A 14,967-nucleotide genomic window follows, 5' to 3' on the forward strand; every position below is an offset into this window, starting at 1 on the left:
TGGTTTTCTTTTTCCGGATTGCTTTGGCTATTTGGGGTCTTTTGTGGTTCCACACAGATTTTAGAGTTATTTCTTCAATTTTTGTGAAGAATAGCAAAGGAATTTTTATCTTGGCTATATGAACAGTGTTATTTTTTATACATAGCATTTTATATATGCACAATTTTGGGCACATAGCTTGTTCATCCTAATTCCATAGCACATTAAACAAAGAAAAATATACTTTTCATATTCTATATATTCTAGGTTAAAGAAAAAGTAAATTTATGACATAAAATAACATTCTTTTATGAATTTTTAGATGTGAAACATATTTTTGGGAAATAAATTTATTTGACTATTAAAAACTTTGAATGGCCTTACGATCAAGATGATTTGAGAGTGAAACACCAGCAAATCTCATAGGTGTAAAATGAGAACTATGTCTTTATCCTAAAATTTACACTTCCTGGGTTATTTTAGTAGTAAAATAGCTGGAAGGGAAGAGTGATTTATCTTCATAATACCTTATACCAAAATTTTAACCTGTGGTTAACAGGCCTTCTTAGGGGGCAAAAAAATATGAAGGATCCCTTTTACCTTTTGATAAAAACTGAAGAAGAGATGTCTTCTTTTAATATAGATATGAACCTTGGAAAAGACCAACCAAATAATATTTAATTACACTTCACTGGTGCATTGTTTCTTGTTTTCTTTCCATTTTATCTTTTTTCTATTTCATTTTTCTTCAGCTTTTTTTTTTCTACTACCAAATTTTGTGGTTTTAATGAGCATTTTATGAGTCCCATCTTTACAAATGAGCTCATTCAACAAAACATAAACATCAAATGTGTTAAATGCTGGAGCTGCAAAAGTGAAGGATACTTTCTGTATTCATGACCTTGAATCTCACAGAGAGATACTATATCAAAAAACATGTTTACTGTGGATAAGGCACCACGTAGGCTCTAGTAATATAAATGTGAATGAAGTTGGTGTTTTCATCAAAGAATGTCCAATCTAGTAAGGAAGACAGATAAACAAGAGATAAATTGCAGTCAGTTGGAGGTGCCCAAATGGGATATATATGAAGTACTATGGGAATCCCTACTAAGAATATATATATAAACCAGCCTTGCAGAGGTAGGCTCAAGATTCTGTTGGGATATCTGACCTGAGAACCTTATGAAGTAAAAGAATTTAGGCAGTTTAAGGAAATGGAGGAGTAGCGATTCAGGCATGATATATGGTGTGTGAAGAGGCCCAAAGGCAAGAGAGGAGATCATGCATTTGGAAGACTACACATTATTCTGTATGGATGAAGTGCAAAATGAGAGAAGGGTAGTGGTAAGAGGTGTGCTTCAAGAGGTAAGACAGGGGTAAAGTTGTATCAGGGGTTCAAAAAGTTAGGGAACCATTTGTCCCTGTTTTAGGTACAGTTCCAGTTAATGCATGTACTTTCATAATGTACATATGTACTTTCATAATGTTTAAGAGCACCCTCTTCCATTCTCCCAAATATCCTAGTTTGGTCACCCCAGGGGCATAGTAGAGACTGGTTTAAGATGGGAGGTATTGGGGCAGAAACCAGCCAGGAGGCTATATGAGTAGTCCAAAGGTTAAATGGACATCTGAATTTAACAGCAATGTTGGTTAGGACAAAAGGAAGAGCATGTATTAAACATCTGTGTGACCAAGTATGGGCTCGATTTGATGACTTTAATGTGGTGAGAGAAGTCATTGCCTAGTTTCAGATGGGTGAAATTGATTGGCTTATATTGCCAAAGACCAGGATAGAGACAACTACATCAGGAGTAAGTTCTATTGGAGGAGAAAAATAATGAGTTATGCTTATATATTGTATTGTAAATTTGGGACTGAGATGAAGAATGAGGCTGATATTCATAGGTAGGTGTAAGGGAGAGATTAGAAATATAGGACTCGTCAGTCCACCTGGGTGATGGTTGAAGCTTGGCATGATCACATGTTCCAGGGAGTGAAGAAAATGAGACCCATAGGCAAAGACCGGGAACAGCAGTATTTTAGAAGGCAGTAGAAGAGCATGGTGGAGGGGCATGGTGTGGGGAGGGAGGTTGCGTATCATTATAGAAATGAAAGGAAGATAGGCTTTCTTCACAGGCTCAGTGGTTGTAGGACACTCAGCCTGCAAAAGCAATTTAAAGGCTTAAAGCAGTTCTGGCTTCAGGCTTTTCTCAGAATCTGTCTGCTCAATTTCATCTAGAAGTTCTACAGTTTGTCTTGTTATGACACAAATTTCTGTAGTACAGATTGGTGCACACACGAATGGTAGAATGATGTCAGTATAGTTTTCAAGTCTTATTGGTTCATATGTAGTTTTTGTTTTGTTTTCCAGGCAAGGGGAATTAGAATAGTGTGAGTAAAATTAGAATCGTCAACAGGCTGCAGAACAGGCTGCATTGGCAGCAGAAGCCTCTTCAAGCTTCATTTTCAGAAAGTTGTACTGTACTGCCTTGAGAAATGCACTCCTTCCTTCAGTAGCTTCAGTTCCTGGCAGGTTGTGTTGCCTTTTACCCACCTGAATGTAGTCCCCATATGGCAGAGTTGTACCTCTATCATCTTTAATCAAAGTGACACCAGCGTTTTGACCGTTTGTGTGCATGTGGTCGTTTAATATTAACTGTGACTGCCTGCCCAAGATGTTCAGCTCTTCTCCCTAGTTACTGTTTTGATTAGTAATCTGGTTTAAGTTGCATAGTCTTTGAGTGGACTGTTACTTTTCCTTTAAGCTCTACTATTTTTAGTGCTTGCTCTTTGAGTGGTTTTCAAGGAATATTTCATTGTACTAGAGACACCTGTATTAAGTTATTTGTAAAACTAATAAATTTTATATTTGAGAACAGTTTTAGGTTCACAGCAAAATTGAGCAGAATGTACAGAGTTCTCATATATCCTATGCCCCCATATACCTACCTGCGAGTTTCTCCACTGTTGGCATCCTCTGTCACAGGATATCTTTGTTACAGTTGAACCTATACTGATCCATTGTTATCACCCACAGGCCATAGTTTCCATTGAGGTTCACACGTGGTATTATAATTCTGTGAATTTGGACAAATGTATAATGACCTGTATCCATTATTGTAGCATCATACAGAATAGTTTCATTGCCCTAAAACTCTGTGCTCTGCCTGTTTATTCCCACCTCTCCTTTAGCTTCTGGCAACAGCCAGTCTTTTTCCTGCCTCCATAGTTTTGCCTCTTTCAGAATGTGATATAGTTGGAATCACACAGCATATCACCTTTCAGGTTGGCTACTTTCACTTTATAATACACATTTAAATTTCCTCTATGTTTTTTTTTTTGGGGGGGGAGAGACAGTGCAGGCATGCATGGACATGAGTAAGCAAGGTGGGGGCAGGGCAGAGAGAGAGAGAGAGAGAGAGAATCCCAAGCAGCCCCAGGCTCAGCATGGAGCCTGTGGTGCGAGGCTTGATTCCACAACCCTGGCATTATGTCCTGAGCCAAATTCAAGAATCAGGTTCTCAACCACTGAACCACCCAGGTGCCCCATCGTCATATTGATAGCTTATTTCTTTTTAGTGCTGAATAATACTCCATTGTCTATATGTACCATAGTTTATTTATCCACTCACCCACTGAAGCAAATTTCAGTTATTTCTAAGTTTTGGCAGATATGAATAAAGCTGCTATAAACTTTCATGTGAAGCTTTTTGTGTAACATATTTTCTGTTCATTTGGGTAAATACCAAGGAACACAATTGCTGGATCATATGGTAAGAGTATGTTTAGTTTAAGTAGTTGCCAAAATGTCTTTCAAAGTGGCTGAATTACTTTGCATTCCCTCCAATAATGAACAAAAGTTTCTTTTGCATATCCTCACCAGCATTTCGTGTGCAGAGTTCTGGATTTTGGCCATTGTAACAAGTATATAGTGGTAGGTAGCTCATTGTTGTTTTAATTTGCAATACCCTAAACACATTTGATGTTGAACATCTTTTCATATGTTTATTTGTCCTCTGCATATTTTCTTCAGTGAGGTATCTGTTTGTTCATGTCGTTCCCCCATTTAAAAAATTTGTATTGTTTTTTATTGTTTAGTTTTAGGAGTTCTTTGTATAGTTTGGATACAAATCCTTTATCAGATGTGTCTTTTGCAAATAGTTTCTGCCAGTATGTGGCTTATCTTCTTATTTTCTTGAGAATATCTTCTGCAGAGCAGAAATTTGTAATGAAATCCAGCTTATCATTTTTTCTTTTTCTTAAGCACTTTTAAAAAATGATTGTTTTGAGCTAGAGGGCAAGAGTACAAGCAGGGGAGGGGCAGAGAGAGAATCCAGGCAGGCTCCATGCTGTCGACACAGAGCCCAATGCGGGACTAAACCTGAGTCAAAATCAAGAGTTGGATGCTTAACCGACTAACCACCCAGGTGCCCCCCTTTGTTTCTTTTATGGATCTTACCTCTTTGGTATTGTATCTAAAAGTTATTGTCATATTCAAAGTCATCTAAGTTTTTTCCTATGTTATCTTCTAGGGATTTTATAGTTTTGCATTTTCCATTTAAGTCTGTAGTCCATTGTAAGCTAATTTTTGTGAAGATGTAAAGCCTGTGTCTAGATTCATTTTCAAATTACATGAAGGTGTCCCATTGTTGCAGCATTATTTGTTGAAAAGACTTCTTTGCTCCATTGTACTGCTTTTGTTCCTTTGTCAAATATCAGTTGATTATATTTATGTGGATCTACTTCTCGGCTTTCAGTTCTGTTCCAGTGAGCTGTTTGTTTGTTTTTTCCTCAATGCTATACACTCCAGATTACAGTAGGTTACTGTAAGTCTTGACAACAAGTGATCAGTCCTCCATCTTTGTTCTTTTCCTTCAGTATTATGTTGCTATTCTGGGTCTTTTGTTTTTTCATAGAAACTTTACAATCAGTTTGTTGCTACCCACAAAATAAGTCACTTGGATTTGCCTGAGATTGCATTGACTCTATGGATTAAATTGGGTAAAACCTAACATCTTGACAATATTGAGTCTGTCCATGGACATGGAATATCTGTTTAGTCCTTCTTTGGTGTCTTTGATCAGAGTTTTGTAACTTTCCTTATATCTTGTACCTATTTTGTTATATTTATACATACGTTATTTTTGGGGGTGCTAATGTAGATGTAAATGTGTTTTAAATTTCAAATTCCACTTGTTCATTGCTAGTATATAGGAAAACAACTGATTTTCATATATGAGCCTTGTCTCTTGCAACCTTGGTATTATTTTTCTATTAGTTTCAGGAGGTGGGTTTTTGTTTTTTTTTTTTTCTTGTCTGTTTTCTTGGATTTTCTCTATAGATGTTTATATCATCTGTGAATGAAACTATTTTATTTCTTTCTTCTGTCCAACTGGCATACATTTTATTTCCTTCTCTTGTTTTATTGCATTCTCTAGGAATTCCAGTACGGTATGGAAAATCAGTGGTGGGAGGAACATCTTTGCCTTGTTCCTGATGAAGCTTCAAGCTACTTACCATTAACTCTGTTGCTAGCTGTAGTTTTTTGTTTTTTGTTTTTTGTTTTTTGTAAATGTTCTTTATCAAGTTTAGTAAGTTTGCCTCTATTTCAAGTTTGGTTAGAGTTTTTATCATGAATGAGTGTTGAATTTTCTCAGAATTCTTTTCTGCATTTAATTGATATGGTCATAATGTTTTTTTCTGTAGCTTGTTGATATGATGGATTACATTAATTGAGTTTTGAATGTTGAACCAGCCTAAATTACTGGGATAAATTTCAATTGGTCACCTTGAATAATTGTTTTTATATATTGTTAGGTCCAGTTTGCTAATTTTTTTGAGGGGCCATTTATGTAAAATATTGGTCTGTAACTTTCTGCTTTTAAAAATTAAAAAAAATTTTTTTTTAGTAATCTCTACACCCAACGTGGGGCTTTAACTCATGACCCTGAGATCAAGAGTCACATGCTCTTCCCAAGTGAGCCAGGTAGAAGCCCTTGTAGTTTTCTTGTGATGTCTTTGTCTCATTTGGTATTAGGGTAATTGTGGCCTCATGAAATGAGTTAGAAGTATTCCTTCTGCTTTTGTATCTGGAAGAGATTGTAGGATGTTGGTATAATTTCTTCTGTAAATTCTTGGTAGAATTCACCAGTAAACCCATCTGGGCCTGGTCCTTTCTCTTTTAGAAGGCTATTAATTATTGATTCCATTTCTTTAATAGGTCTATTCAGATTATTTATTTCTTGTATGAGTTTTGACAGGTGTGGTTTTTAAGAAATTAGTCTGTTTCATCTATGTCATCAGATTTATAGGCATAAAGTTGTTCATAATGCTCCTTTATTATATTTTTTAATGTCCATGGGATCTGTAGTGATGTTTGCCTTTAAAATCTGATATTAGTAAATTTATATCTTTTCTTTTTTCTTAGTTAGCCTGACCTAGAAGGTTACTGATTTTATAGATCTTCTCCAGAACAAGTTTTGTTTTTGTTGACTTTCTGTATTGATTTCTTGTTTTCAGTTTCATTGATTTATGTTCTAATTTTTATTCTTGTAGAGCTCATGACCTGAGCTCTTCCTTTCTCCATTCCTCCCAGAACCTTTATTTTCAAAATGTATCTTAAAAGTCACCTCCCAGTAAAACCTTTTTCCTCATTTTCCCAGTGGTATCTTCATTTATCCTCCCACTTCCCCATGCTTTGTACTTAAAATGACTTTTCTGTGGCTACTGTATTGTATGGTGCCCTATATATATATAATCATCTGAGGGTTTCTCTGATGTGTCTGGTTAGAATTTGAGTTTTTAAAGGACAGTGGTAGAGTCTGTCATCTTTGAAATACCTAGCACACAATAAATACTGTTTATATAATTTTTGAATTGTAACTCCACCTTTGGTGAAGTATGAGTTCTTCAGGTCTAATTCAAATTCACTTCCTGTAAAATCTTCACATAGGTACTATAGCACAACTGTCTTAGCACTTAGACAATTTTTATTGTCTTTCTTTGTGTGACACTTCATTAAACTCCTGAGGCCTTGCTCTATTAACTGTTGAATGAATCCCTAGTACAGAATTCCTAACATATTTGCTTAGTAAATATTGAATAAGTGGAAAAATATTCTGCCTCTTTACTTTCACATTACTTTATTGGTATCTCTTGCAGTGCTTATGACATTCTAATTTTTTTAGGAAATATTTGTATTTTCTGTCTGCCCTTTCCTGGTTGTAATGCTGCATGGTAGGGCAAAGATCTAACTTGAATTCCTTGTAAAACCTCACTCAGGGAGACAAGAATACATTTGTTCAATCAGCAATTATTTTTTCAACTCTTATTTTATGTCAGTGATTATTCTAGGAAATAGTGATATAAGAGCAACTAAGATGGACAGTAATTCCTACTTTCATAGACTTTACATTCTAGTTAGGGGGGAAACTCGATTAATACTTATTGATAAGGGACCTGGGTGACTCAGTTGGTTGAGTGTCCGACTCTTGATTTCAACTCAGGTCATGATCTCATGTTATCATGGGTTATTGAGCCTGTGTCAGGTTCTGTTGGGCATGGAGCCTGCTTGAAATTCTCTCTCCCTCCTTCCTTTGCCCACCCCTCTCCCCCTCCCCCTGCCCATGCTTGTGTGCATGCATTATTTTTGTCTTTCTCAAAAAAATACTTAACTGAGTTTAATATTGGGTGGAAATGCTAACCTGTGAAGAATTAGGTCTTTAGTTTTTATTTCCCTAGACCTTTTACTTCTATTTAATGTATTATTTATGTCTCTATACTTTTTAACCAAAAATCTTGCTTTTATTAAGTTTTTCTTTATGTGTTAGGAACTTTACATATTTTATCTCTGTTCTTCAAAAAAAAAAACAACCACCAAAAAACACTGCAAGGTAGACATTATTATTTCTGCTTTATAGATGGGAAGATTGAGGTTTGGCATTGGTAAGTAAGTAACATGATTTAACCATGGCACATACCTAGGAAGTAGGAGAGCTGTGGGATTCAAGCCAAGGGCTGTCTATTACAGGAGCCTATATACACTTTCGGTATGATACCTTATTTCCAATTTCTTTCCATTTTTCAGAACAAGTAAATTTTTAACCTATTTTTTTTTTCTTTCCTGATAGCCACAATATGAGAACAGTTCACTCCAGACTCCATTTTGTGATCAGTCAGTGTCCCATTCCCAGCAAGAAGAACTTGAGCAAAAGCTTGCATCTACTGAAAAAGAGGTTTTACAGCTCAACCAGTTTCTCAAACAAAGAATAAGCCAATTTAGTGAAGAGAAGAAGAAACTGGAGGAAAAGGTAGATATTTTTAATAAAGTTGAATTAGGTCAATAACACTGCTTTAACATATAATTCTTTGTCACCTACTGTATTTGAGGTACTATACCAGGTTGTACATTTCTCTTGATTAGTTTTGTAGTAACTTTTAGGAAAGCCTGTGCTATCTACAAAAATCTAGAGATTTTCTTGAGGGATTAAAAATGCCACAGTATACTGTATCTTGCTATCTAGTAGTGAAACATTTTTTTTAAGTTAATTGCCCAAACTGGGATGTGACACAAATTAACTTTTTCTTTTCTTTTTTGGGTCCCTGTTTCTTTGTCATGTTGAGTATGAAGGATTGGTAAATGAAATAAAGGTGGTCTTTTTTCCATAAGGACATGACTTCACGTTGTTTAAGCTGAAACCCTTAATTCAGAACAAGTAGTGAAAAACAAAATCTTTATGCACGTGATATATTCTTATATTTATTTGACCCTTCTTCCTTCATATGAGTGTTTTCACATTTCATTTCTTTCCATTATAGCATCGTCAGAGATTAGGTAGATTACCTGCTGGCCCTAACTTACTGAAGAACCATAGATCCTTAAGCTGCTACTTAGTTGCAGGACTGGTTTTAGACTCTTGATATACCCAGCTTATTATTCTATTAACTGAATCTTCCATTCAGGTGATCTTGAAACAGACACATGATTTCTGCAGGCATGTTTAGAGTTATTAATAGAGCACTCAGTCAACATTTTTGTGTGTGTATATATACATGTTAGATAAGTTTTTGATCTTCCAAAACCTGACAAAAATGTACATGCTTTCTCTTATCTATATGATGTATTTATGTTGGCTAATTTGAAAATAACTTCAGTACCTGTTTCTTGTTTCTTTTCTGTATTTTGGCGGGCTCCATACAATACCATAATCTGGAGGGAGCTAAGGAAATATTTATTGGTTCTATAGATGTGGGAGGGATTAAAATATTTTCTCACCTGAGATTTGTTAAATGAAAGATTGTGTGGAAATTATGATGACTCAGCGCATACAATCTTTAAAATATATTTTTATGTTTTATATAGATTTGTCTCATCTTTTGTTCCTTTAAAAATATTTCAAACTGTTCATGTCCAAAACGCAATTCTTGTTTTGCCTGCTGAGTGCTCTCTTCTTAAACAATATAAAACAAAATTTTCTTCAGTGTTCATTACTGTATGTTCAGTTACTGATGCATGTTGGAAACCTTACCAACTTGATTAAGCTGGTATCCTACATATATATACAGTCTAACAATACCAGAGTGGTCCAAGTTATCTCTTGACAAAAGCTTTTGTTAAGAACCTCTGCAGTTGGTGTCTCTGAATCTAATCTTTTCCTGTCTGCTTTCCCTTCTATCTACAGTTACTTTTTTTGGTTATTGTTACAATTCCATGTATTTTATTTACTATTATATATTTTAAAAATTGAAGCATAATTTATATATAGTCAAATCACAACATCTCAATGACTAGGAGTGCCTGGCTGGCTCAGTCAGTAGAACATGTGACTCTTGATCTCTGGGTCGTGAGTTTGAGCCCCATGTTGGGCATAGAGTTTACTTAACAAAAACAAACATTTCAGTCACCCAAGAAGTTCCTTTGTGCTTCTTTCTAGTCCAGTTTCCTTCCTGTTTCTGAATCACTGTTATCACTACAGATTAGTTTTGAATCTTGTTGGACTTCATAGAAATGGAGTCATACTGTATGTATTCTTTTGTGTTGGTTTTCTTTCACTTAATATCTTTGATATTTATTTTTATTGTTGCATGTATTGGTAGTTTGTTCCTATCTACTGCTCAGTTGCATTGTATTATACAGATAGGTCATAGTGTATCTACTCTGTTGTTAATGGATATTTGAATTGTTTGCATTTGGGGGAAATTATGAACAAGGCTGCTGTAAACCTTCTTATAACAGACATTTTATATATAAATATCTTCATTTTTTCTGGGTAAATTCCTAAGAGTGAAATTTCTGAGTCATACATTTCATACAGTAGATGTTTAACTTACAGGAAACTACCTGAGTTCTGCACTCTCAATGACCTTTCTGAGGCAGTCATGGACTGGGGCATCCTGAGCCAATGGTCCAGTGCTGAGATGCTTCGAAGCCTTTTAAAAATGCTAAGATCCCCACGAAGCGTTACCATACCTAAGTTTAGCAAGGGTAGGAATGAGGTTAATGGGCTTAATCATTTGTAAAATCAGAGTGCTAATAAAAGAAGGCTTTGAAAGCTTCCAGTCCTGTACCTGCTTATGGTCCTCATTAAACAGCTTTATGTGGAATACAAATCAGATGGAAGCTAGTCGGGCTGGCTTTAAATTTCAGCAAGCTCTGTTAGATGGGAACACGGAACATCACTATACACTTGTAGCAAAACAAAACAAAACAAACAAAACCCAAAAACATATATACCAGAGAAATTCAGAAGGGGGTTGGTGTTAGAGGCCATGGAGATGATGTGAATTTTTGAAGCGAGTATAGAAGCTAGTAAACAGACTCATGGGTAATGCATGAACTAAACAGCGCTTGAGGCCCACGTGAGATTCGATTGTATTGTTTCCTTCTGTATTTTCTCTCTGTTATTCTGATTAAGACTGATATTACAACAGAAAAACGTTCAGTGTGATAGTAACAAAAATAGAAGTTTCTTCTTAAAATTTTTTTTAAAGTTTATTTTTGAGAAAGAGAGCACAATCAGGCAAGGGGTAGAGAGACAGAGACATAGGGTCTGAAGCAATCTCCAGGCTCTGAGCTTTCAGCACAGAGCCCGATGTAGGGCTCAAAATCGTAAGCCATGAGATCATAACTGGAGCCATAGTCAGACACCTAACCAACTGAGATGCCCAGGTGCCCCAGAAATAGCTTTTTGATAAGCTCTTTCTTGTATATGCCAGACAGCATGTTAAGTTGCATCAAATGCATTTTCTCATTTAAAATTAACCAATCTTCACAAAAATCATAGTGACACATACTATAACCCCATTTAAAAAGTGAGCAAATTGAAGCTTTGAGAGAAGTTGAAAAATTTGTCCAGTTGGATGCAGGTAGAAATTGTTGAAAAGCAGGAGTAAAACTCAAGACAGTTGAACTCTATAGCTGATGCTTTGTTCTATTAATAATTTATTTTAAAAAGTAGAGGAAAACATTTCCTCAGTAATCTATTTGGTTTTAACAATTATATTTAAAATAAAGAAAAATATGTTTGTTTGTAAACCTCTTCTGAAAACAGAGCCCTCCTTATTGCCCTCTAGGAATATTTCAGCACTAAATAATATTTCCTTGAAAGGAAGAAAAGTAACCTTTTATAAATAGAATAGGGAAGATTTATTAGTGATACTTCATTTACCTGGAGGTAATTACTGGAGTTCAGATTTTAGTAACCAACACCAAACTTGTAAGTTAAAAAAAGAAAACAAAAGAGCTTCTCAGCAGTGAACAGTGCTAAGGAAAAAAAAAAAAAACAACAACCCAAGACTCAGTGATTATATGTAATTAGCTTGTGGTCAGCAAATAGCATAAATAGTATCCAGTAGGAGAGTGTTGGCAGACATTTGTGATCAAGGGCAGCAAGCTTGACACAACAGCAAAGAAGACAGTTGTCCAGCCAAAGAAAAAAAGAAAACCTTGATATCTTTGTATAGTAGAAGATAACAAGACTAACCTATTCCATTGGCTGCTCTTTGAGGACATCATTATGTCACACTTAAGACACTTAAAAAATTAAATATAAGCATGAATCCTACAAAGAACACAATGACTCTAAACTCATATTTTTCAGTAATAACACTGATTGTAAATGGACTAAATGCTCCAATCAAAAGACATAGGGTAGCAAAATGGATAAAAAAACAAAATCCATTATTTGCTGTCTACAAGAGACTCATTTTAGACCTGAGGACACCTTCAGATTGAACGTAAGGGGATGGAGAAATAGCTATCATGCTACTGGAAGTCAAAAGAAAGCTAGAGTAGCTTTACTTATATCAGACAAGCTGGACTTTAAAGTAAAGGCAGTAACAAGGGATAAAGAAGGGCATTATATAATAATTACAGGGTCTATCCATCATGAAGAGCTAACAATTACAGATGTCTACACACCGAATACGGGAGCACCCAAATACATAAAACAATCACAAACAGAAACAATCTTATGGACAAGGAATGTGCTAATAGCAGGGGACTTTAATACTCCATTTACAGCAGTGGGTAGATCAGCTAGATAGAAAGTCACTAAAGAAACAATGGACTTGAATGACACTTTGGACCAGATGGATTTAACAGATATATTTAGAACTCTACATCCCAAGGCCCTGGAATTCACTTTCTTCTCAAGTGCACATGGCACATTCTCCGAGATAGATCACATACTGGGACATAAAGGAGCCTTCCAATAAATTTGAAAGAATTGAGATCATACTGTGCACACTTTCAGATCACAATGCTATGAAACTTGAAATCAACCACAGGAAGAAGTCTGGAAAACCTCCAAAAGCATGGAAGTTACTTTAACACCCATGGAAGTTAAATGGGCCAATCAGACAATTAGAGAGGAAATTAAAAATTATATGCAAACAAATGAAAATGAAAACACAACAATTCAAACTCTGTGGGATGCGGCAAAGGCAGACCTAAGAGGAAAGTACATTGCACTCCAGGACTATTTCAAGAAATTAGAAAAAGCGCAAGTACAAAATCTAACAGCACTAGATGAGAGTAACAAGAGCACCCCAAACCCAGTAGGAGAGAAGAGGAAATAAATAAATAAATAAGTAAATAAGTAAATAAATAAAAATTAGGGCAGAAATAAACAACATAGACACCAAAGAAACGAACAGATCAATGAAACCAAGAGTTGGTTTTTTGAAAAAATTAACAAAATTGACAAACTTCTCGCCAGGCTTCTCAAAAAGAAAAGAGAGAGCACCCAAATGGACAAAATCATGAATGAAAATGGACTTATTACAACCAACCCCTCAGAAATACAAAGAATTATCAAGGAATACCATGAAAAATTATATACCAATAGCCTAGACAGCTTAGAAGGAATGAACAAATTGCTAAACACATGTGAATTTTGGTAAAAATTTTACCAAACTTTGGTAAAAATTCACATGGGAAGAGATAGAAAATCTGAAGAGACCCATAAATAGTGAGGAAATTGATCAGTTATCAAAAATCTCCCAACAAATAAGAGCCCTGGGGAATTCTACCAGACATTTAAATCAGTTAATACCCATTCTTCTCAAGCTATTCCAAAAAATAGAAATCCAAGGAAAACTTCCGGACTCATTTTACAAAGCAAGCATTACTTTGATTCCCAAGCCAGACAGAAACCCAGCAANTAGTGCAATCCCAATAAAAACTGCACCAGCATTCTTCTCAAAGCTAGAACAAACAATTCTAAAATTTGTATGGAACCACAAAAGACCCGAATAGCCTAAGTAATATTGAAGAAGAAAACCAAAACGAGAAGCATCACCATCCCAGACATTAGCCTTTACTACAAAGCTGTAACCATCAAGACAGTATGGTATTGACACAAAAACAGACACATAGACCAATGGAGTAGAATAGAGAACTCAGAATTGGACCCACAAATGTATGGCCAACTAATTTTTGACAAAGTGGGAAAGAGGATCCAATGGAAAAAAAGACAGCCCCTTTAACAGATGGTGCTGGGAGAACTGGACAGCAACATTCAGAAGAATGAAACTAGATCACTTTCTTACACCATACACAAAATTAAACTCAAAATGGATGAAGGACCTGAATGTGAGACAGGAAACCATCAAAACCCTAGAGGAGAAAGCAGGAAACAACCTCCTTGACCTCAACGGCAGCAATTTCTTACTTGACACATCCCCAAAGGCAAGGGAATCAAGAGCAAAAATGAACTATTGGGACTTCATCAAGATAAAAAACTTCTGCACGGCAAAGGAAACAACCAATAAAACTAAGAGGCAACTGACAAAATGGGAAAAGATAGTTGCAAATGACGTATCAGATAAAGGGCTAGTATCCAAAATCTATAAGGAACTCACCAAACTCCACACCCGAGAAACAAATAATTCAGTGAAGAAATGGGCAGAAGACATGAACAGACACTTCTCCAAACAGGACATCCAAATGGCCAACAGACACATGAAATGATGCTCAGCGTCCCTCATCCTCATGGAAATGCAGATCAAAACCACACTGAGATACCACCTCACACCAGTCAGAGTGGCTAGAATGAGCAAATCAGAGAACTCTAGATGCTGGCGAGGATGTGGAGAAACAGGCACCCTCCTACACTGTTGGTGGGAATGTAAACTGGTACAGTCCCTCTGGAAAACATTGTGGATGTTCCTCAAAGAATTAACAATAGAACTCCCCTATGACCCAGCAATAGCACTGCTAGGAATTTACCCAAGGGATACAGGAGTGCTGATGCATAGGAACACATGTACCCCAATGTTCATAGCAGCACTTTCAACAATAACCAAATCATGGAAAGAGCCTAAATGTCCATCAACTGATGAATGGATCAGGAAGATGTGGTTTATCTATACGATGGAATACTACATGACAATGAGAAAGAATGAAATCTTGCCATTTGTAGCAACGTGGATGGAACTTGAGGGTGTTATGCTGAGCAAAGTAAGTCAGGCAAAGAAGGACAGATA

At 35.9% G+C, this 14,967-nt stretch overlaps 1 protein-coding gene across 1 annotated transcript in view; it reads left to right on the forward strand.

Annotated features, from left to right (window-relative positions):
* CEP85L (centrosomal protein 85L) overlaps positions 1 to 14,967 on the forward strand; it is a 156,357-nt gene that overhangs the window by 109,768 nt on the left and 31,622 nt on the right. Inside the window, exon 6 of the mRNA XM_077755990.1 lies at positions 8,112 to 8,291. Within this exon, the coding sequence (XP_077612116.1) occupies positions 8,112 to 8,291 (180 nt within the window). The remainder of the gene's footprint in view (positions 1 to 8,111; positions 8,292 to 14,967) is intronic.

Source organism: Crocuta crocuta, unplaced genomic scaffold (assembly GCF_008692635.1).
Source record: "Crocuta crocuta isolate KB4526 unplaced genomic scaffold, BGI_CrCroc_1.0 scaffold772, whole genome shotgun sequence".
In the NCBI taxonomy this organism is placed as follows: Eukaryota; Metazoa; Chordata; class Mammalia; order Carnivora; family Hyaenidae; genus Crocuta; species Crocuta crocuta.